At 29.0% G+C, this 25,819-nt stretch overlaps 1 protein-coding gene across 3 annotated transcripts; it reads right to left on the reverse strand.

Annotated features, from left to right (window-relative positions):
• Positions 1-1,025: 1,025 nt before the first annotated feature.
• On the reverse strand, positions 1,026-25,819 carry LOC111627656 (leucine-rich repeat-containing protein 14-like). Of its 3 annotated transcripts, none has more exons than XM_023371255.1 (8): positions 25,415-25,543; positions 21,403-21,645; positions 15,020-15,265; positions 12,199-12,417; positions 11,478-11,647; positions 1,550-2,022; positions 1,356-1,478; positions 1,026-1,273 (listed from the first exon to the last, which is right to left on the reverse strand). In XM_023371255.1, the coding sequence occupies exons 2-8, from the start codon at positions 21,617-21,619 to the stop codon at positions 1,084-1,086; spliced, it is 1,638 nt and encodes a 545-aa protein (XP_023227023.1). In that variant the 5' UTR covers positions 21,620-21,645; positions 25,415-25,543; the 3' UTR covers positions 1,026-1,083. The 3 variants fall into 3 exon arrangements, with proteins under 3 accessions (XP_023227023.1, XP_023227021.1, XP_023227022.1); XM_023371253.1 differs by lacking the exon at positions 25,415-25,543 and adding an exon at positions 25,688-25,819 and having other exon boundaries at positions 1,027-1,273; XM_023371254.1 differs by having other exon boundaries at positions 1,027-1,273; positions 25,419-25,564.

Here is a 25,819-nt window from a genome sequence, read left to right on the forward strand (position 1 = left end):
ATTACATGGAAATACTTTAACTAATAATTACAATTTTAAATGTTTACAGTATACTCTCTACTTATTGCATTCACGGATGACGTTATCAGTCGGTTACTGCTATCAAAATTAGCAGGTTACATTATATAAATATATACATTATAAAAATTTCGCTTAGTGTAATCAGAATTCGATTTTCTGGTGGATAAACAAGGTGTGGTCCTCAACATCCATCTCATTGAGAACCAAATTTTGCCTGTTCACCTCCGTCCCCAGGTGTCATGCATAGGACCCCTCCTTTGGAATGTTCTTGTGGCAATGAAGCAATAGAACAGCTCGTTTGCTGAGGAGGGCTGCATAAGCTGTCCTTCAGCCCGGAGAAATCAGAGGCATGCTTGCCGACCAATATACCGAATCCGGGGCAACCCCATCCAAAGGGCGAACGAGTTAAAGTACCTTGGTGTTATCATTGACCAGATGCTATGCTGGACGCCCCATCTGAGGAGTGTTCAAGAAAGGACAAACCTCAGGACAGCAGCACTATTGAGACTAGCTAGGCAAGACTAGTCTTGGCAGAGAAGCAATTTGAGCCATTTATAAGATGAGCATAGAACGTGTTATCTGAATGTGGTATTTGGTGGAAGGATTCTGCCAAAGACAAACAGAGCAGGACGCTGGTAGTTGCCTCTGGTAGTCAGCCTTCTACAGAACAATGGTGGAAGGTATAGAGGCTAAGCATTGTAATCATATGTACTGTATCTGGTCAGACTTAGATGTCAGACAGATGTACTAAGAGTCCATCCTGCCCATAGGATTGGACTAGACTGGGATGTAGGTGAACTGACAGACAATGGTGTTGAAATATACACCAATGGCTCTAAAGACGATAGCTTAGTAGGGGCAGCGTACAATGTTTCAATGAATGTTTGAATTACCAATTTCAAACATTAAGTGAAAGCTGTTGAGTTACACTTTGACTGAAAATTCTATGAATAAAAATCTTTTCAGTTTTTATAAATTAACATAAATTGGCAGCTTTAAAAATTAAAATGTTTTTATTATAAAAAATCTTAACATTTTACAAAATTTTGTAAAACTCTTCGTCTACACCCAAATAATCTTTTTATTACAAAATGTCTTCCTAATTTCTGTGGCTTCATTTTCCTGTGGCTCTTCGTCAATGGTAGGATAGGATAATCTGATAACCTTTAAACTATCGATTAACTGGAGAAAATTTAACTGCTCGTTTATTTCGCGACAGGCTATTAGTTTTTGTCTTGCATAATTGAGATAGCTTAAATAAAAAAAAAAAATATGTTTTACTTTATAAAATAGATAATGGAATCATTTGAAATATTATAATATAATAATTTTACCTAAGATTAGAAAATGTCGATAAAATCTTTGTAAGTCCTAGTAATTGTTGGGAACTAAAACGACATCCTTCCATTTCTAATATATAAATGGTGTTTTTCAAAGCCTTTAGAAGTTTTTCAATGCTTCAAAAATAAATTATAAATCTTAATATATAAAATGTAGAAAATAACTTATTAATTATTTTGACCTTAACCTTTTTATTGAATGATTAAAGTTATTATCACTGATATCCAATTCCTTTAGTGTAGAAATGTGATGACTTTCTGCAAGATATTCTATATCTTCCCTGTTCAATCTGCAACCTGACACATTCAAATATTGTAAACCCTGAGAATAGCAGCGATGTCTTTTTGAATGTTTGTTTTCTTCATCATTATGAATCACTACAGAATCAGTTTCTTTAACTCTTGAATCACCAACATGGAATAAAATCATTTTCAGATAACCAGTTAATCTGTTGTTACTTAAATTTAGACGTTCGAGATATTGAAACGATTTGAACATGTCACATAGCAACCATTGCACATTTGAACTTGATGATAAATTAATACTATTATAAGACAAATCCAGTGACGTCAAGTTAAAAAAAAGAACGAGATTATGACTCACCATCTTGATACCTTCATTTGTTAAAGAAGCATATGATAATGATAATCCTTTTAAAATCTGAAAGATTAAAATTTTTTACTTAATTTTAAACAGAAATATATAATGTGCAATTAGTATCAAAATATCTTATTTCAATAAAATATAAAAGTTCTATTTTCTATTGAATTTATCACATAATGATTGTAATTAATTTATTTTATATTAACAAACGCATTTTATTTTTTCTAATAAATTTTATTTAAGAAATTAATTAAATACAGGACATTCAAAAACTTCTTTAAGAATCCAATAATTTTTAGAAAAATACAAAATCATTAATGAGAATATCTATGTAATGTTGCTGAATCTAATGGTGATCATCTCAATAATTATGACCTAATTTTGGAGTCAAATAATAATTAAATTTTTAATTATTGAGGATAACAAAAAATTCAAATTATGAATATTTTAATTCTTGAAGTTAGACTATTTACAAAAACATATTAATATTTTCGAGTCTATCATTAAATCCTTTTACACAAACCACAGAAGACACAGTTATATTGGTTAGAACAGTGTTTTTCAACCTTCTTGAATACGCGACCCCTTTACAAGTTAAAAAATTCTGCCGACCCCCTATGGCCATATAAAAACTATATCAGTGATTTTAAAAACTATGTATTTAATTTTCTCTCTGTTGAGAAATTATTGTTGATTGAAGTGAAAATTTCAGAAGAATCGACAATAACTTAACACATAAAGTATGAAACTTCCTTTAATTATAACATTCAGCACAGGAAGATGTTGACCTTTTTTTTTTTGTTTAGGATCAGAATTTTCAGCTTCTACGTTTCTACTTTTTATTTCTTTTTGCAGATCAGCTCAACACTTTTTCCGCTATCATTTTCTGGGGTGGGCCTTATTTAATTCTTGCTGAAATTGTAGTTTTTTTAATGTAGCGTAGGACCTACAAACACTTGTCTTTTTCTTTTACCCGTGACCCCCAAGGGGGTCGCGACCCACAGGTTGAAAAACACTGGGTTAGAAGATAAAACTTCTTTAAAAGACAAATAATAAAAGGTAAAAATTCACATGTTTAAAAATGATCAAACGCCAACCTTTTATTGTAGGATCTGACTTTTTTACATTAAAAACTTAAGAATCTTCTCACCAACCATCAAGTCCTTTTCCAAATTTTATAACTGGTTCATCCCTCTAGTGGTAGTTAAGAGTCCATCATCATCATTTGCATAAGTTCACAATGTTCAATGTTAACTTCATAATTTGAATAAGTTCACAATGTTCAATGTTAACTCAGGATATTCTTCAATATTTTAATTCTTGAAGTTAGACTATTTACAAAAACATATTAACTAACTACCACTAGAGGGATGAACCAGTTATAAAATTTGGAAAACGGCTTGATGGTTGGTGAGAAGAATCTTAAGTTTTTAATGTAAAAAACGTCAGATCCTACAATAAAAGGCTGGCGTTTGATCATTTTTAAACATGTGAATTTTTACCTTTTATTATTTGTCTTTTAAAGAAGTTTTATCTTCTAACCAATATAACTGTGTCTTCTGTGGTTTGTGTAAAAGGATTTAATGATAGACTCGAAAATATTAATATGTTTTTGTAAATAGTCTAAGTTCAAGAATTAAAATATTGAAGAATATCCTGAGTTAGCATTGAACATTGTGAACTTATTCAAATTATGAAGTTATAGTACAAAATTATTAGACATAAGAACAAATCTCACTTCAATATTGATCAAACTTTCCAAGAAATGCTTTGGTCTTCTATAATGGATTTCCAAATTCCATGCATTTCCTGTATCTATTAAATTAATGTAAAATGTAGTTCAAAACTAAATGAACTGAGATATACACACACAAAGATTACTAGAATTGTTAAAACCAGTTTGGAACAACTCTATGTTGTTATTTGTGATTCAATTGCTTCCAATGAATGTAAATAATAATCATTGGCACAATTCTGGGCTGCAATTTTTAATCATATTTTTGATTTAAATAAATCAAATATATGCTCATCAAATATATAAATCAATATATGCTACAAATCAAATATTTAAAATATATGCTCTTGATTTTAAGTATCATGCTCCTGTACAGTACATCATACTTTTTCTGATAACATAGTGATACTGGTCATATATCTAACTGTTCCTGAGAAAATTTTTGAATTGAATTGAATTGAAACCAGAAGTTCATATGTAGTTAATCAGAGCCTCTTGCCTCTAAACTTTCCATATCTGGTCTCAACTTTCATCTTTCTAACCCCATTATTGAGATTAAAGAACAAACTGTTTGTTTGTTAAGTTATGGCAATGAACACTTGGGTGATCTGCCTAGGGGGATGCCTTCCGGGAGGTCTTTTTAAGGGAAACTGGCCCCTATTTAGGTGCTACAGATGTGGAGAAAACCCGGAAAAAAACCATGTGGCCAGCCCACTGAGCGAGGCGCGAACCCACGACCAAATTCCCAGTGTACAGGGTACGAAGACTGCTCGGTCACTGGTGGGCCAAGAACAGACAGACAGACACCAATGGGAATTTATAGGTCTGCAATTTGAAAACTGCAACCCAATAAGAGTGAAACTTTGTGTCAACATGTCATCATTAGTATATCATACTTATTTATAATAAAATACATTATTTAAAACTGAAAAATATACATATTTTTACCAGCAAAAATTATTGACATTGTCACAATGCCTGGCTGTAATTTTTAATCATATTTTTAGGATTTATTCAATTTAAAATATATCTGATGCTCTCAATCTCAAATTAGTAGTGTCTTGTTCCTGTATATTGTACTTTTCCTGATAATAACAGTATGTTGTAACTAGGAACCCAGTAGCGTAGCGTAGGGAGCGGCAAAATTTCACAATAAATAATAATAATATCTTGTAAGAATTTGAACCATTTTATTTCATATTTTTGTCTACCTACGATTCGGACCAATTGAAATGAGCACAGAATAGTGTTACCACACGACTCACCGTCCGGGGATATTGTGCGCAACCTGTCAACCTTTTTTTTTTTTGGTTGTACGATTCATTCACAATCATATCATATACACCTCCAATATCCAATAGAGCTGGGTCACTTGCGTTACTCCTATCCAAGTCTCCCTAGTCACTAACTGTAACTGATTTAGAACTGACATGCTACTGCAAATTATTCTTTGCATTGCAAAATGATATACGCATGCGTCAGGAACTTCTGTTCGAACAAACCTCACCTGCCATCCGGGTCAATGATTTTAAAAAGGTGGCAATACTAGCACGGAATTTTTCATTACTTATTCTGTGACAAAACTGAATTTTAGTCTTTTAAATTGAGATACCTAAATAAGGGGGCAGCGAAATTTTCCTCCGCTCCAGGTGGCTGATACCCACGCTACGCCACTGTGGGAACCTATTCTGAGCTCTTCCGATAACAAGAGTGATACACGAGTCATTTGATAAGTCCCCTTAGTGAAAGGCAGTTAACGAATCTTAGACAAATCACCATTATGTGCTCTACGTTAAGTAGGTTTTGCTATGGGTAGTTGGTTGAGATGAGTCTGGGTTCCATGCTATCGATAGCTATTATGCTTTAAACAATCACAGTTTAGTTAACATAGTATTTTTGTCACATGACTGCAACCTGCCATTTTCTAAGTGAAGCACGTGGTTTTAGCATTGTCGTGTAGCAGCATTAATGAAGTAGTTTTTACTTTTGTTTTAAAATGTCTAAAAAGAGCACAATGAAGCCAGCGAACCACAAGTCAGCAGTTCAAGATGCTTGTCAATTTTATCGAAGAACACCCTAAATCAGTGTTTTTCAACATTTTTGAATACGCGACCCCTTTACAAGTTAAAAAATTCAGGCGACCCCCCTTAGGGCCATATTAAAACTATATCAGTGATTTAAAAAATTATGTATTTAATTTTCTTTCTGTTGAGAGAAATTACTGTTGACTAAAATGAGAATTTAAGGAGAATCGACAATAACTGAAGACACGTATATTATGTTCCTTTATTCCTTCTTATAACAACAATGGGTTCGGAATGCTGTTGATTATTTTTTTTAGGATAAGGGTTTTTCACTTCTACTTTTCTACTTATTATTTCTCTTTACAAGTCAGCTCAACACTTTTTCGGCAATCATTTTCTGGGGTGGGCCGTACCCACCCAGGCCCCTCCCAGGCGACACCCATCATTCGGATCTAGATGACAATCAAAAAACCAACTATACTATATAATAAACAGGTACAGCCTTCTTGCTAAAATTGTAGTTTTTTTAATGTAGTGTAGGACCTACAAACACATGTCTTTTTCTTTTACCCGCGACCCCTTGTGTAAGGCTTTGCGACCCCCCTGGGGGGTCGCGACCCACAGGTTGAAAAACACTGCCCTAAATTAATGTCAGGGAAATCAGATTCTTTGTTTACTGCAAAAGATCACCAGAAATTGTGGCAAGAAATAGCCGACCGTCTGAATTCTGATGGAGTCGGCTCACATAAAGATCCGGAAAAATGGCAAAAAGTAAATGTTAGTCATATATTTATATATTCTGCATGTTTAGTATTTTAAATAATTTACTGGGTCAATTTTGTCAGCCCATCCGTTAAGCAAATATTGTTTTTAAAAATTAAAATTTATATGATAGTCATTTATGTATAGTGTATAGTTTACTGTAAGTCACATATATAGAATGAATTTTTTTTACTAAACTAATGAATTAAAGCCAACATTTAAACTTAGATAAAATCTACAAAATAAAGATTTCTATTATTACATTCTGCTAACATTTTATAATTATACAAAGTATGTCTAAGTTTCTTTGTATATTTCTATATAATTTCATGTAATTAATGTATTTTTTAGTTCATTCATTAAGAATAAAATGACAAACTTAATTTTTCCACAATTTCTGCTGCTATAAACCTTATAACCAAATTAGAATTAGTATTATGATTAAATGTCAAATGCAATACATATTATTAAATATAAACATTATTTGCATAGACTTGGAGTGACTGGAAGGCAAACATTAAAAGTAAAGCCTCACAAATAAAAAAATCATCATTTCAAACAGGAGGTGGGCCTTCACTTAATCAAAAATTAACTGAAGTTGAAGAGAGAGTTTTAAATTTAATTGGTATAACTGCTGTTTATGGAGAATCCCAAATTGATGAGGCAGGAGTTCAGGTAATAAAAATCATATTGAAATTAAAACATGCTTATTAAACTACAGTAATTATAGGAACTGTATGTATTATAGGAACCAAATGGTGCACAAGGGTTGAGTGAAAGTGCACAAGACTTATTAAACTGTATGATTGACAATACTAATTCTTGTGTACAATAAAATGATTCTACTTGTATAAGTGAAGAATATCCATCTAATCAAAATGCATATTTCGAACTGCCTTCAAGTGATGATTGCAACCCAACTGATTGTCTACATTTGAATACTTCACTAAGAAATGTTAACAGTAAGTGGATATATTATTTTGCAATATTAAGTATTTAACAGATAAAAAATAATTTTAAAAAATTTATGACCAGGAAAAAAAAGGAAACATGAAAAATCTGTTGGGAAATGTATGGCAGAAAGCCTTAAGAGAACAGAAGATGAAAAGTTGCATATTTTAAAAAATATACAACAAGCAATGAATGAAATGGCAAAAAATTTTGAAAGAAAGGCTGCTGCTTTGCATGAAATTGCTGCTTCATTAAGGAACTCTATAACAGAAGCAGAAAATCAATAAACGATTTTACAATAAAAAAGGCCCTTTTCAGGACCATTCATTTGTGATAAAGAGTAACCAAATCTATTTTCAACCAATATATTATTACAAAGTAAATTTCACATTTCAGGAAAGTCTTTTAACTATTTACTTTATGCAAAATTTTAATTTATTTTACAAATTACTAAAATATGTTTCTTCTAGCAACAAAGATGGTTACTGGTTTCATAAGTCATCTGATATGAAAAGTTCCATTTATATACTAGATAATTATTGCATATCATTCTGTGCAAAATAAACATTATGTTCATTTTAATTATTCATATGTATTTTGTAAAAATTATTTGTCACTAAATATGTACAAGTATTTTATAAATTTTAACCATTAAAAATATAACAATGTTTTATTTCAGTATAGTACAAATGCTGCTATTGTTTAAAATTTACAGAATATAAATCAGTCAAATATAAGAATTATATCATTTTTTATTTATTGTAAATAATTATAATTACACAGCTATTATACAGTGTAATTTTTATTTACATATTTACATGAAATGGCTCCTGAAGAGTCGTTTTTGAATTTCTCTGGCTTTGTTGCCAAATGAAACATCATCTCCAAGTCTGGATACTGTGTGTTCCATTTCTCCCATCATTCCATCATATAAATCTATATTCTCATCAATAGAAATTTTATGTACTATGCACATATTGTGTAAAACAACACATGCATTAATTATTAATCCAGCTTTATAAGGTGAATAATTTAACACCCTGTGCTCGTGTAAACATCTAAATCGGGACTTTAGAAGTCCATTACATTGTTCTACAATGATTCTCGTTGATGTCAAGCTGCTATTATAGTTTTGCTCATTTTGTTGCTGAGCATCTAATATAGGTGACAGAAGCCATGGTTCCATTGGATAGCCACTATCACCTATAAAAAGTAAGAAAAAAATTTTGATAAATGAATTTTGCCATACTTTCATATATATTCATTCATTCATTCATTCATTTATTTTAAATATATACATGTATGTATATATTTATATTTAAAATAAAGTGAAATAAAAACCATAGATGTTAATAAAGATAGTTAAAATATATTTTAAAATAAAGACAATTGACATATGATACAAAGATATTGCGTAACCATGGTCTTCTCTACCTTGTTTTGATTAAACTTTTAATATTTTTACTGTTCTATTTACATGTAATAAATCAAATATTCTAAACTTTCATGAGTACAAGTGAAAATATCAATATATTCATTTCACATACAACTTCAGTACCATCATTTCTAATAAACTAAGTGAATACAGTATTACCATGTAATTTGTAAAATAAAATAACTAAAAATAAATCAACTATTACTCGATAAACATATATGAAGCATTATTTAGAAAAGTCTAAGAAATATGTAATATTCAATATCAAAAATCTGTTGGTTTAATTTAACTAACCTATTAACCAAGCATTGTTATTCGTTTGGATTCTTCCCTCTATAAAAGCTCGTCTTAATTAATTAATTAAAAACCCCTTAAGCCCCAAACCTGAGATTTCTCGGGCAAGTTACATAGTGTTACATAAAATGCGGTCCTTAAAGCCATTTTTGATTTTTTTTTGAATTTTTGGAATGTTTTTTAAGTCTCCAAATTTATTCAAAATTTTTTTCCTGCGCGAAATAATTTTATCGCGATTTTAATTTACCTTTAATGACGCGTGCTTCGTGCTTAATTGCTTAATTGCTTTTTAATAGTTTTTTAATGGGAGTTTGATATCAAATTTCATTCATCGTTCTAAAGTTGTAGTGCACTGATTTTCCTTCAGTAAAGTTATTTAAAGCTAGTTTCTGATGTCAAAAACGACCTCCGATAGTTTTTTAATTAATAGATTTTATTATATATAAGTTTAATTAAGTCGTGGGGTCGGAATCTCAATAAAAATTTTAATTTTTAAAAAATATTTAATAATATAGATCTAGTTAGTATTCACCCTACTTTAAACCCTTCTCCTCCCGAGACGTCTATGAGAATGTCCCGGGAATTACAACACCAGCTGTTCTCAAGGTCATCCAGCTGTGTAAACAATGACTCGTCAGTGTCAAATTTCACAGAAAGACAAGACAAAGGAAAATAAAATTTGAAGCTTTTTCTTCAAAATTAAGGCATTTCTTTTGTTTTTTTCAGTTTTAAGTATTTTTTATGTTTAATTCATTAAGTATTTATACATTCATTTTTCTATACATAAAAGAAAATTAATTCCATATTACTCTGAATACATATTTTATTTTAAACTTTGCTAAATGATTATTACTCTTTAATTATAAATACATTATAAAATGTATCTTATGTATAGTATATTTTATAATTGATTACTATAATTTAAAATTTATACTTTTATATATAGTGAAAGCAGTAAATGTTAATATTAATTAATTAATGTATCAAACTATAGTGTATAAAGTTTAATTTCTTCAAAGCTGCAGCTTACATTGTATATATAAGAAAAAATGTTTATTCAAAATTCTTGTTAAAAATTAACTTCAAAACTGTAACCTGCATATACTAATCTCCATGAAACTTTTATATATTTATATTCAAAGCTATCATTTTAATTTATACATATGCAAATGAAACCTATTTCAGAAATAATGTTCATGCTATAGATACTTACTTTAAATTTGAACAAAAAAGCAATTATTCATAAATAGTTAAGGTAGTTAATTTTAAGCAATACAACAACTTAGTTTATTAACATTAAGCTACTTACTTTTATTTCTGCAGATAGAACATTTTTCTTAAAACACTTTGGCTCTAACATATCTCGTAATTCATTATATATATATAACTAATGGTTTCGGAAGACGATAAAGTTGTTTAAACTGTGTATCATTCAGCTGAAAAGCATCAGCTCAAAGATTAAACTGAGATTCGTGACGTCGAATTCTAATTTCCTCTCTCTCCAATTGTTCGTGAAGTAAAATCATTCTCACACTGAACGACGCCATGTTGTTTTCACTTTTGTTACGTTCCTAACGGCAGCTAGAGAGTGACCAATAACAAAAGCTTAGTTATTGCTTGTGGCTATCGGTAACAAAAACAAAACATACGGCTTGGAATAGCATTTTCACAGTTGATTAAACGTGAATCACGTGGTTCCGATAGAAACTGGTTTTTATCGTATTCGTTAGATTAATGATACTACTCAGAATAGGTCCCCTGTTCTGGAAAAAATTTTTGAATTAAAATTATGTGACTTCGAGTCCAGACCAGAAGTTTGTATATAGTTAATTGGGGCCTCCTGCCCCTAAGCTTTCCATATCTGGTCTCGACTTTCATCTATCTAACATTGTTCTCAAGATTAAGAAAGGACAGATAAAAAACAGTGGGAATTTATAGATATACAATTTTTTCATATTGTAGCCCAATAATTATTATGTACTAACTATTCAACATGGGAAAAAAAATTCACAAAAATACAGTAATTTGCTAAATAAGAAAGACTTTCTTTTAAATGGTCAAGCTATGAACAAGTAAATTATTGATATCAAACAGATAAATATTTCAATAAATTAATTTAATAGGCTTAATATTTAAAATCTGCAATTACAAAATATTTGAAATTCTAAATAAAGTAAATTTAAAACACTTTTTGGGAATTGCTCCCTAGGAAAACAAGTTTATAGATTTATTATTTATAAACTTAAATAAGTAATTTTAAAGTTATTATTTCTGTATTCAAAAATATAATTTTTTCAATGATAATACTTACGTAAGTTTGTAATGAGTTTAACAGAGATTGAAGTGAGTCAATGAAAAGTCCGGATAATCCTACTTTACAGAATTCCAATTTCAAAGGTGAAGCACGAACTTCAGTCGACTGAAGCATATACAATACAAGTTCAGATGTTTTGGAAATGATGCCATCTATTTTTATTTTATCTGAAATAATGACATTTGTAAATATTGAGTTTTAAAAATAAATACAGTAAAACTTGTCCAAAACAGAATCTGAAGAAGAAGATTAAAAAAAAAAAAGACTTTGAAGCAGAGTACTTTTCTATATTATAAACGGTGTTCCATTAACTTGTGCACTACTTGTGTTCTGTGTGGTTGGTGAACATGAAAATTAGTCTCAAATCAAGTCTCAAAGTGTTTTGAAGATCATTAGTCTTAAAAGCTTCAGAACTCTAACAGAAACTTAAAATCTAATATGCACTAATGAGACTTTCAACAGTCTAAATTTTTGTAAAAATTTGATGTATATTACAAGTTCTGACATAGTTCTAAGAATCTTGAAAGATGTTGATAGACAATAAACAGAAATGATTCCTTGAAAGACAATATAGTTCCCCCCCCAGAATAATATATGAACATTAAAGGTTGAAGCCAGAAGATATCTTTAATAAAATTCTTCTTTAGATTAAAAAATTTAAATAGGATCATTGTTAATAAATTATTTTGCATCAGAAAATAATAAAGACATAACTTACATGGAAATGATGGAATTTTTGGCTGATTATCTAAAATTAAATTAAAATCCAATTTTGTTTTACATCTCACATTAAAAGGACAATCATTCTGATAATAATAATTTCTGCTTTCACCATAATGTAGTAGATTTTCTTTTCCCATAAAATAGTTTATTTTTTCTTCTCTTATACCACAACTTAGTAAGATAACTTTAATAATATAATATATTTTATCATCACCTGAAATATGTAAAATATCAAGTAATTAATAAGATTAATACTTAGAAAAAAAATTTTTATAAATCAACAGAGTATATAATTATTTTATTAATATTTATTTACTTTATTATTATTTTATTATATTTATTAATAAGTTTTATGAGTTTTTCCAATTAATAACTTTACATTTAATTACAATTTCTTATGTATATTTTTATCAATGGTTTTAAGATAAATAAATTTTATCATCTAAAACAATAATTCAAAAGTTAATAATCAGAATATTCTGCCTTTTTTAAACAGAAATCAAAGACATCAGTTTTTGGAGTTTTTTGAAAACATTTATATTCATTTAGTAGTTTTTATTAATAAAAATCATTGGTTTTGAATATTAAGCCCAAAGAACAAATCAAAAACAGACTGCACAACTCCATAGGAAGTATAAGGATTAGTGTAACATTAACAACACAAGACCCCATGATTTATTTGAGATTGTTTATTTGTAAATTTACAAGTTGGAAGCAAAGTACTTCCAAAAATACTAATTAATTTAAATAAAAAAATTATTCAGGTGAATATTGTCTTCCTGTCAGTGATAAAGGAATTAAATGATATATTTTATTGATTCATAAGTTATGATTTTTCCAACAAAATATCTTCAAAAATCTTAATATATCAAGTATAGATAATTAAATTACCATAATTTTGTATGGATACCCAGCAGGTTATCTGTGTTTATAAGATAATTTGAAAGGGGATGCAGATTATGGAGCAGGCTATACTTGTAAAAACACAGTAGTGTTCTATTGTATCTTAATTTATTGAGCACAAATTTTTATGTCCAAGTGTTCAGAACTTAGTAGTAAATATTGGTGAAAACACCCCTGTGACACATGATATTGAACTAGTATGACAAGAAGGATTAGATACCTTGATTACTATGAGAAGAAATATGTTTTTTTTTTTTTACTAATTACAACATTAATATTTGGCTTGAGCTTAATAAAAATTTAATAATAAAACATTAGATTTTATTTATTTTCTGACTAATAATTAACAAATAACAGTAAGTTAAATATTTCGTTCAGTTTTCCAGTGTTTTTCAAATTTTTGATACACCATTACTTTATTCATATTTTTTCACATTTTCACTCTTACTAACAGTACTTCATTTATCTGGTATAGTTTATTTTATTATCATTAAAAACTGTAATTATTTTCAATACAATATTTTTAATTTATTCCATTCCTCATCTGACAACATATTATTGATATTATTTTTTTTAAACAAAACTAAAATAGATTGATTTCTTAAAATGGAATATTTTGTATATATTCAATAAAACATTCAGTTAAAAGAATGTTTATATAATCTCTCTTTATCACAAAAAAAAATTTTAAGCTTTTTTACTTTCATGTGAGACTCAGCCTTGTTTACTTACTTAACAGCCTGACCTAAATCTTTAACGATACCATTTTATTGTTTAAAATATCAAATTTTACATCTGGGAGTTAATCACTCAGCAAGTTCTCAGTCGCTAAAGAACGCGTTCTCATAACCTCTCGAGCTATTGTTGCAAGTTTGTCAAATGAATATAGCAACAGACCGATGTTTGGGGTAGTCGCTGCTCGTTCCTCCGACACATGGTTACAGTCGTCACCCAGTCCTCTAACAGAAGTTGTCAGCTCCAACCCTTCATGTTCGTGCTGTGTCTCCTATTTGGATTAACTTCATCACCAAACGGACTTATTAAGTGCCTAATATAATGTCAGATTAACTATAACTTGAATTAACATCATCGCCGAACCAGAACACTTGATTAAGTCGTCAAGAACCTCAAGACCTCCTAACCAGATCCAAATATGAATCAACCAAACTCCAGGTATTTATTGCCACGCAAACTATTGTAAACTCTCTCTCTCAATAATGCTCATTTAAAGCCTACTATCAAAACTAAAGACACATTGTAAGACATGTATTGCCTATCATTACCCATTAAATGGTTGTTATGTTAATCTAGTCTCTGAAGGAATCACTTCCAGTGCACTGCCTCTCACTCCATCCCAAATCAGATCGCCCAGAAACGCGACTGCTCGCGTGACCTATTTCCAAATCACTGTCTCAGTTTCCAGGTCAATCAAGATCTGGTGGTGTCTATCCGGACAAGGCATCGAGGAGGTGTTGACCCTCCGGTGACATATAGGATGTTCAAATGAGCATACAACTCACTAGTAGTAATATGAGGAGTCTGGCAATGTTTTAGTTCAGACTTAGTAATGCTATCAGCCAAGCAGTGTAGTAAAAATCTGACTTGTTTACAGTGTTCCATCAAGTCTGACTCTAAATATCACAAAACTCTTCTACTGGTATTACTTGGGTTATATTTTTGTTTTAGTACGCCATATTATATTTTGTGTGTATACATGTTTGTGTATATAAAATGCAAAATAATCAATCACTCTTAGCAATCTTATACCTTCCATTCAATTGAATATTCCATTTCAACTAATTAGAAAATTCCCATTCTTGTGTTAAAATACAAAAATCTATCAACAGAAGATTTCTTGCTAATTACATCAACCTTACACATAATTTCTGATAGAAGTTAATTTTAAAACATACCTATTGGAAATCCTTGAAGATCCAAAATTCTCAGTTTTGATTTTGATAATTTTGAATAATTACTTAGATAATTCATAAAACTATTAATAAGAGCAGAGGTATACATTTGTTGTTGCTGTAAATATAAGTGATTTGTTTCATCGTAGATACCCCTAATATGGGGATAAACTGGTTTCACTAATGATGAAAGGCAAAAAATTGGATCTGACCATACATTTAGCAAGATATGAATAGATGGAAGATTTCCTGAAAGAATACAAATAATTTTAAGTTAATGGGAAGATAACAGTAATTTATATTCCTAAACATTAAATTATGTGTTACTAGATTAATATATAAAAAAATGTTTATATACAATATTCACATAACCATACTTAACAGAAAAATAATCTGGATTATTAAATATTTATTTCTGAGAATTGTGCATGACATTCAAAACAAACTTGATTTTTCATTTACAAGCATGTTTTGAATTGATATGAATTTATTCCAAATGACTAATATAATTTTCTTATAAAAGAATATTTTTTATAATGCATTATTTAGCAGATGCAGACCATTTACATTTTGAAGAATCAATTATTGTTATTATTTTTTCCTACATGGAATTTATATGGTTGTCTAGTATTATGCTGGACAAAAGTCAAGGTATAACTATGGCAAAATGTTTTGTTTATATGCTATTTGCATCTGTGTTTAAGAATTTCCTGACTATGTGACATGTCTAGAAAAAACATATGTGTGACAGCCTTCTGCATTATGTATATGTGCTTTTGTGAAGTCCTGATGTTTCAAGACATTTGTGTAGTGTATGTGGTATGACATACCATTGGCACAATAAGTACAGTACTTTATCTATTCTCTACAGATACTTATTTCCTGAGCAAATACTGAGTATTTAATAATTTTTTCAGTCTATGTATTTTGTATGTTGTAGGTGTTTGGCATAAATATGTCTTAAATATGATTTTGTTTTGTTTGTCAGTGAATGTAATATTGTGATGTTTTGTCTATGATTATGACTAGTTACAGTGTGTTGTTTTCTATGACTGACTGAAGTGTGTACTTTTAGTATGGTTCCTGGCTTTTAGTAGTTCGTGTTTGCATGCAATGTTTAATACATTATATTGCTATTTGGTTATGTTGATACAGTAATCAGTTAAAAGCTTACAACCTGATGTGATGTACAGTTTCATGCATAATATGGCCTTTCCTACAAGTGTCATCTGTGAGTGTTATGTCTTTTAAAATGTGCTTCCTGTAGTGCTTTGTATTTAAGAGCCAGTCTTTTTGGCAATTATGAACTCTTCCTTATCTCCAAAGATACATTCATGAGTTAGCCAGCAGTTTGAAACAGTTCTATCAATGTTCTTATTACTGTTGTTATGTATATTTAATACACAAAAAATTTTTAAAAGAATGTTTAATCCATTTAATTCTTTATGTATTACATTATAATATATATATATATACAAGATTATATATTACAACTTTATAGTCATATAGAAATATTCCTTTCTTAAAATAAACATACCATACATGTTGACAATCTTTTCAAGATAGTTCTCCATATTTAACAACTGACAATAATGAACTAACATTAGTTTAATCATATCTTTCAAACTATTCATTGTAGTAATTTATGAGCCTGTAGTTAATGTTAAATTATAAATAACTGCATTTGTATTGTTTAATTGATCTATAAAAAAATATGTTAATTAAATATGTTATATTTTATTTTGATATTAATTATTATTAAATAATTTAAAATTTGATGTTTTAACTAATGTATATTGTGTTTATGAAGAAGGTATATGATGGATTTTTGTCATATGATGTACAAATATTTAGGCACAGCTTGTTAAATCATATTAAATACTTATGAAATATTCTTGAAATACAGTATGTGGCAAAAAAATCAAAAAAAGTGTTTTTTGTCGCAGGTGAATGAATGAAGAAGAATCCATTTTTGAAGATGATTATTCTCCTAGTTAAGTAGTTCATTGCTGAGCTGTTCAAGAACTGGCACCCTAAATATGCAATGGTATCATGCATGATACCATTGCATGTAATCAAATGTAATCAACAAATTCAAATCCAATGGCAGTATTGAGTACCAATGAACAGTATAAACACTACAGTTGAAGCAACATCACCATTTGTTACAGCATCTATTGCAAAAAAGTTGCAGAAAAGTCTTCAACATCTATTAGTCAACACTGGTGTGAGTATGAGAAGCATTTGGGTGCATTCCAAAGAAACAATTAGCTTCATACATGTTGTAATTGCTTTATTATATAGCAGAGAATAATCCAGATTGATGCCTCAAGTTTTCTGAATGGGCAGCAGCCCAAATTAGAATCTGACAGCAAACATATACTTGGAGATGTTGAAAAATACTGTCATGCCATTAGTCCTGGATAAGGATGTGATTTTCCACAATATTTTCAACACAATGGTATACACCCTCATTATGACACTCTTTTGTTAGATGTTGGTGAATCAATTTCCTGGATTACAGATATGTCATTGTGGACTGATTGAATGGCCCATGTAATTCCATATCTCTCTTTGTTGGATTTCTTTTTTTTTTTTTGAAGATACTCAAAGGCCATTATTTATCAGCAGAAAATTAATGATATCAAACATATAAAAAGGAGAATGAGGCCTGTGACATTATATCATCAAATATACTGTCATAAATCTGAGCGGAAAGATATATAAGCATGTATAATACATACTGGTGAACATATGCAACTTTGTGCATTTTGCTACATATGAAGACTTTTGCCACACACTATATAAATACATATATGATCTATATAAACAAGTTAAGTTTCAGTTTTGCTTCAGTTAAAAGTTTGAATGTAATAATAAAGTAAAGTGAAAAGAAACTCAGACAAATGTTTCATTACTTTATTTATTAATAAATAAATACATTTTTTACTTTCCCAACTCTATTATATATAACAGAGAGAAAGTATGGTAATCAGTCAAAAAATGACCCACTTTCAAAATTTTTTACATTTTTGGACTCAGGGAACCTTGAAATATCAAGAAATGCAAATAAATTTCGGGTTTTTTTTCTGTATTTATGGATGTTAGTGTATGTATATGTGTGGCACAATTTTGTTCACCCTCTTTGAAGCTTAATAACTCCTGTACCTTTTGTCAAAAATTTCTGAAATTTCGTAGGGAGGTTTGTGTTTTAGGGGGATTGACACTATTAAATTTTGGTGGTTAAAGGTTGCTGAGGTGGGGAGATAAAGGGAGTCGTGTGTTATATCTCGAGTAGGGTCAAACTTAATGACAATTTTACTTGTTATTAGCATTTAAAATTTTTCATAAAACCCATCAGTACCCTCAAAATTAAGCTTTTTGACATTTTAAAAAATATAAAAATTTTTTAAATAAAATATAACAGATGGCATCACAAAATTTTAAATTTTCCAGGAAAGTTAAGCAACTCGTTGCTGAAGTTTTTAATTTGTTATGAACATGATGTCTGTGATAAATCATCATTAATTGATTAAAGCATCAAGTTTATTTTGCAGTCTCTTCACTTGAATATGAATCTGTATCATGAGTTGGGTCCAATAGATCTCTGGGATCTGTTCCAATGTTTAGTCATCCTTATTATAAAACCTTGAGGGGTTTTTGTTTCCCATCCAGTTTGATAGACAAATTTATGGTAATCCCAAAACTTTTTCAATTGGATGGAGCTGGAAAACATTGGATAGGATATTTTCTTTAACCACAAAGTAAATTCCGAATTCTCTTTAACTTAACCTCAATTAGTTTCTGTCTAATTTTAACTTTGCTTGTATCTGAGTAATCTGAACTAAGTCCAAAAGACACATCCAGTCATGTTAGGATAATGTTCATGTATGTAAGGAACACAAACTTTTCAATACATTCTTGAATGTGGACTTCAGAGTTAATGAACCTTTCAATTCCATGAAAAATGGGTCAATGTGTCCTTTTACCCCAATTGCCATCCACAACAACATCTTTTTGAATTTCTTGGTTGGAAGTGGTTTGGTGAATTTCTTTATAGAATATCTGGTTGGACGAAGTGTGTGAATGAGTAATATAACTCATTGTTCATAATAACATCAGGTTAAATGGTCTGTCTTGTCCCTTGACAAAGCTGGACAGACCTGACAATTTTCTTGATCTGGATTTACTTTAGGGGCTGTCCTTTGGTTCCTGTGCTCCCATTTCATTTCCTCCACTATTCATTTCATGGTTTTATAAATCCACTTCAAACTTTTCACTAGTGACCTGTAGTCCAGTCCAACTTTTTACTTCAAATCTCTAGAAAGACTTCCATTAGTTTCTGTCTAATTGTACAGTACATTGGGTCATCTTGCAATTGCTGTCTATGATTTTCTTCCATTCTCAAGCTGTTCTGAAATCTTTTCAAAGTATCAGAAATCCTGCTTTGAGCATATCCTTGGGCAGTAAAGTGAATGATATAGCTTTCATCATATTTCCCCATACATATATAAGCATTACAAAAAAAAAATATGTTTTTATATTTAATTTTTAATTTTAATTTTAACAAAAACTCTATGAAAGATAAATTTTTAACAGTATAAAAAATTAATAAATTTCTAAAACTAGATAAATCATAAATAAATAAATGATTGATTACATTTATATAATAATTACTTATTCAATGCATAACTTTTTAACATACATTACTTTTTGTTTTTGTAATGAAGTAAGCAAAACTGAAAAATCAACATGTTTATACAGTTCATACAGCACAGTTATCATTATTTGACAATTATTTGATGTTTTTTTATTAATACAAACATCAAGTTCAATAGTGAATTTCTATCAATATAAAATTTTAATTATTTCTTATTACAGTGGTACTTCAGGATATGAAATTAATCCATTTCAAAACTGAGATCGTATCCTGAAAATGTCATAAGATGAATCATTTTTCCCCATACAGTTACATGTAAAAGCAAATAATTTGTTCCAACACGAAAAACACACTCAAATTAAAGCTAAGTAGTACAGAAAAAAAAATAACTATAGTAAGGAAAACACTGAAAAATGTGTTTTATAGTTGTAAATGTATAAATAACCATAATAAAATAATAATTGATAAAAAAAATGTAGTTTTATTTGCACTTTACCTTTGAGGATATACGATAGTGGAGGTGTAAACTGGTGGCAGAAGAGAGGGAGAAGAGAAATGATGCTAAAACTTAACTTACATAACACAATGTAACAATAACTTAGAAAAGATATATAAAACAATACTAATTTTTTAATATTTTCTAAGTTACTTTTAAGTTATTGTTACATTATGTTATGTAAGTTAAGTTTTAGTATCATTTCCCTTCTCCCTCTCTTTCGCCATCATTTTACACCTCCACCGTCGTCTATCCTCAAAGGTAAAGTGCAAATAAAACTACATTTTTTTTATCAGTTATTATTCTATTATGGTTATTTATACATTTACAACTACAAAATTCATTTTTCAGTGTTTTCCTTACTATAGTTTTTTTTTTTTTTAATGTACTACTTAGCTTTAATTTGAGTATGTTTTTCACATTGGAACGAATTATTTGGTTTTACATATAATCATATGGGAGAAAATGATTCACCTTACGACATTTTCATGATACAATCTCAGTTTCGGAACAGATTAATTTTGTATCCTGAGGTACCACTGTATACTCTAAAATATTAAAAGCACCTTCTTATTTTGATGATATGAAACCGTGCTTTACAATTTGTTTATGCTTCTAACACAATAAAGTGTTATAAATTAAGACACATGGCGGGTTTTCTCATCTTTATTTAGTTGATACGTGTGAAAATTTTTACACGTTTCGGGCTCTTAAGCCCCTCTTCAGCCAACTAAAACATTAAAAAAGAATATAACATACATATAAAAACACAAGTATTGTAGAAATCATNACGTAAAGTCGTATGGTGAGTTTTTGTTCGTACCGTGGAGCAAAAATATGTTTGAATTTCATGTCGTATCCTGAAAATTTCGTATGCTGGGGCATTCGTATCCTGAGGTACCACTGTAACTCTATATCAAATGTCCTGATGAAATTTTTCACCCAAATATCTGGTTGTAACTTGTTTGATGTTCTTTTTGTTATGTTGGACTCTGTTATTATTCACATGAATGTGGAAGAGTTGTCTGTTACAAAAAGAGTTTAAAAAATTGGACATAATTAGATGATTCTTAATTCTTATATTATTACAAATCATCTATGATCTGCACAAGTTGATATTCCTAATTAAATGATAAATTTTTAATGCTTTAAATACATATCAATCAAAATTACATTTAAGCAAACATTTCAAATATAGTTATAATTTCATATTTATAAAGTAAGTTTTACCATTCTTTAAAGCAGACTTCATGAGAGCTGGATAAAAAGAAGTTGGAATATACGGAAACATTTTCTTAAAAAACTGTCCATCACTGACTGCTACATCACAGCAACATTCAAATAAAGATAAAAAAGATGAATGGCAATCAACATTAAGTAATTCATAATCTACTTCTTGAAGAACTTGATTCCAGGAATGGATGTGTGAACTGTTTAGCAAACTCATTTTCTTTCATAATCAAATCAATTGCACTGTGTGAAAAATAACCAATATCAAAATTCTGTATATAGTATTATTATTATAAAACTATAATATAAATTTTTGACATTAATAATTTTAGCTTTATTACAATTAATAAATTATATAAAACTATATGAAGCGCACATTATATGAATAAAAAGTTAATTATTTCTTTTATCATTTTAAAATAAAATTTTAAAAATGTTAATTACAATTTTTCTAATAAAATTTAACCTGCAATTATAATTTAAAGATCTTTCTAGCATATATTGAAATACAGGTATTCATCGTACAACACTACTTCTGATTTTGCTCTAATACAAGTTTGGAAATCTTCCATACAAAATTTTTAAGTGTAAACTTTGTTATTCAATATATATATNAATAAATAAAATATATATATATATATATATTTTTTTTTTATTTATTCAAGTAAGCACGCACGTTATCTCAAATTTGCCCATGGACTTTAAAATATTGAAATTTTCAAATTATTCTGTGCTTTCATCAGGTTAACTTTATTGAAAACTAATAGCACAAGGAAGAAAATAATTGCACTAACTTTCCTATCAACCAGGTGTCATTGTTGTTGCTTTCAGACTTTAGCCCTTAAGACTGTCACTGTGTTTTCTTTTTATAGATTAATCTTCTAAAATTTATTTAAAAATTTCTAGCTAAGTGTTATTAAACTTATTTTTAACTGTAGATAAGCAATTAGTCGTAAAATGACAAACAAAATACATCAGTATCTTGGTACTTGAACACAAATTCTAGGAAAAAGTTGTTTGGTACTCGACTGAACAAATGCAACCCTCTAGAACAGATTTTTGATTAACAACATATTTTTATTTTGTCATCCATAAAAATTTTATATGATAAAAATAAAAAATATAAAAATGTTGCTGATACTCCTGATCAAGCTCAACAATGAAGCTCACATAACAATATTTTGTAAAAAAGAAAACACCCTCATTTAAAATAAAATTGATGTGTAATACAGTTTTAATTGTTATTGTTAATTATTAATTGGAAATAAATTATCGATTGCTTTAATAAGCATATTTCTCTTAGTAATGAAAAAGAATAGTATACTTTTCGCTAACTTCTGGAATGTAACCCTATGTTTTGCATTATTCCTTTGTTTCGTATGGTACAAATTTGCATAAAACAGCACTTTTTTGGAATGTAACTATCGTGTTATACAAGGAATACCTTTATACAAATTTAGGGTAACTTGAGTTGTAGACATCTGTAACAAATACAATTTGAATAAACATGTGTAAATTCTGAAAAACTTATTTTTTTCACCCAATCTTATAAAAGAGAAAATAAATATTTTCAGAGCATTTGTATAAGCAATAGATAGCAGTATAAAAGTGGTAAGACTGTATTCTGTCAATGATGAAAAACTTGTGGCATATCGAAAAATAAGATAGTCTTGTTGAGTTCCAACTTTTGCATGTTTTATTGAATTAAATTTATTCTTCTTTAGTTTGTGACTGTTCATGTAGCCCATTTTTTGAGTGTGCGTGCCTATTTTCTGTTTCATAAAGTGACAACTGCATATGACTTTTTTTATGTTGCTTACTTTTAAACTCATTTGGGACAGCTGAAATTAAGGGGTAAAAAAGCATTGATGTGGAAGATGCTATCCCTTATGGCTACATCTTTGCAGTAAGTTGAAACTATCTTTTTACCTATTGAAGAAAATGCTATTGTAATACCTACATTGTATTAGATGACATCTAACAATCTACGCAACAAGGGTATTAGAAATGTTACGTGGTTGTAGGTAGAACACCTATAACAACAGACTAATCTGAAATATATTTTTTTTAATTCTAGGAACAGTTCAGTTATTAAACTAGATGTTATCTTTTATGTTTTGCGTGTCAGCTTATTTATTTCAGAGTTTCATGTTCCTGACAGTATAGGAAAGACATTGTCTGCAAATGCCTAAGGCACTGATGCCAATATTACAGTGATGTTACTACTATTAAGCACAAGTTAAGCAATGCTTATGGGCCCATAAAATAAGGGAGCTCACTGTTTCTACAGAAAAGTATAAATGTGAAATTATTTTTAATTATATAAGAAAATTATTAGTAAATTTTTAGTATTTGTTCTGATTAGGAACAGTTAATTTTAAACAAACAAATACTATTTATTTTAGACAGTTTTTAGTTTATTTTTCCTATTACACTTATCATTTTTCAACAGTGCAAAATGACAATGCTTTACACTATATAGTATTATAATACTATATTACAAATAATACTAATAATAACAAGAAAAAATTTACAAATAGCTGTTTTGTTCTGGAACTGTTTTATTGTTTTTCTCAGAAACATTGCACTCAGCTGTTTTGAAAAAAAAAATGTGGTCTGATTGTATTTAGCCAATAATACAATAGCAGAAAGTATGCTGTCCAATGGCATCACTTATACATTTAACAAAAATAGCAGCCCACCCGTTTCGGTACTATTTCAGGATCAATGTGCCGATTAGATTTAATTCATTGTTAGTTCAGTAGGTGTGTATATATATATATATGTGTGTGTGTTAATGTTTTGATAAAAAACTTTAATAAATGTATTCATCAAACAGACTCAAATTTATCATCATAAAGGTAAATATTATGAAATATAAATAAATTAGTTATCGATTCCGAGTACTTCAGGATTGTTCCACAAACCAAAATGTCCCAGAATTATTCAGAACCTAAAAAGAAATGAACATTTTGTGATCAGTATCAGTACATTGCTTTACTTGTTCAGTGTTTTCTTTTTTCATATTTCAAAATACTAAATGTAATCCTTATGCAATTGTTGTGATTAGTCTTCTAATTCTCTTGTTATTTTTATCTTTGTTACTTTTTGTTACACTAATAAACTAAAACTAATCATTTTTATTTTCTTTATAAATCTTTTTGTAAATTATTTTATGAATTTTTTTCCTTTTTTGTTTGATATTAAATTTGCTTATAAAAGAATTTTTAATATATCTACTTATAATATTTTCTAACAATTTAAAAATTTTGTTTAAATTCCTAAACCATCAAGAATTTGGAGGGGATACACCCAAGTATTGTAGAGCATTTTGCAATATTTCACTTAAACAACTAGAATTTCTAATTACGTCATTGTCGACACGCATCAGCTATTGTAATTTTATGTCGGAGTATTGATTCAAAATAAATCCAAACATTAGATCTACCTCGCCGGCAAAGTTACTTTTATTGTATTAAACGATAAGAATCGCCACGCAAATGCAACAAATTTCTCTGTCATTTTGTGACGGTCAGTAAAAGCGTGGCGATTTTATAATTTAAAAATGACATTAATTTCCTATATGAACCGACTATTAAGCTAAACAATAGAATTTTTGTTAATTGTTTTTAATAAAATGTAAATAAGGTTTAATTTATTTATAAATTTTCAGTAAATAAACTTTGTAATTATTTTTCTATTTTTAATATTTTAGCAGTCTGTTTTCATACTAAAAGTGATTTTCCTGTAAGGCTCTAAAACCTTAATGTTACAATCGACCCCCATATAACACTGTTGATAATTCCGTTTTATATGAATTCCATGTTGTACGAGTCACTTAGATTTTACAAATACGTGTGCCGGGCTGTGAACGGCTCACGTATTTGTAAAATCTAAGTGACTCGTACAACATGGAATTCATATAAAACGGAATAATCAACAGTGTTATAGGGGGTCGACTTGTACACGTTATCATGAAAAATATTTTTGAATATTGTAACAAAAAATTTACCCACGCCAATTTCCAAATGAACCGAATCATTGCAGAAATGTCTTGCAGGCAAATTACAATTTGAATATCGTTAATTTACACTTTATCACATGTTTATTCCACGACTCATTCGTTTGACAGTCACATGTTCGATTACAAATTTTAATTAAAAAAAGAAAAAAAAATAATCTTGTCAATTTATGTAGAATAAACCGCAAAAAAGAATAAATATACACGAATTTCGAGATTTGTAATATACATTAAAATTATTTTTAAAAAAAATAAAAAACTAACCTTTTATAATTTTACATTAATGACAAACATTGCGACCTTCGTACTTTCAATGTCGATCAGTGTTGCCAATTGTCTTGTTTATATTTCATCGTGTACCCTACACTACCCGCTCTATAATAAAAATACTGAAAT

The sequence above is a fragment of the Centruroides sculpturatus genome, unplaced genomic scaffold (assembly GCF_000671375.1).
Source record: "Centruroides sculpturatus isolate CEXI.00-Female unplaced genomic scaffold, Cexi_2.0 scaffold255, whole genome shotgun sequence".
Taxonomy (NCBI): Eukaryota; Metazoa; Arthropoda; class Arachnida; order Scorpiones; family Buthidae; genus Centruroides; species Centruroides sculpturatus.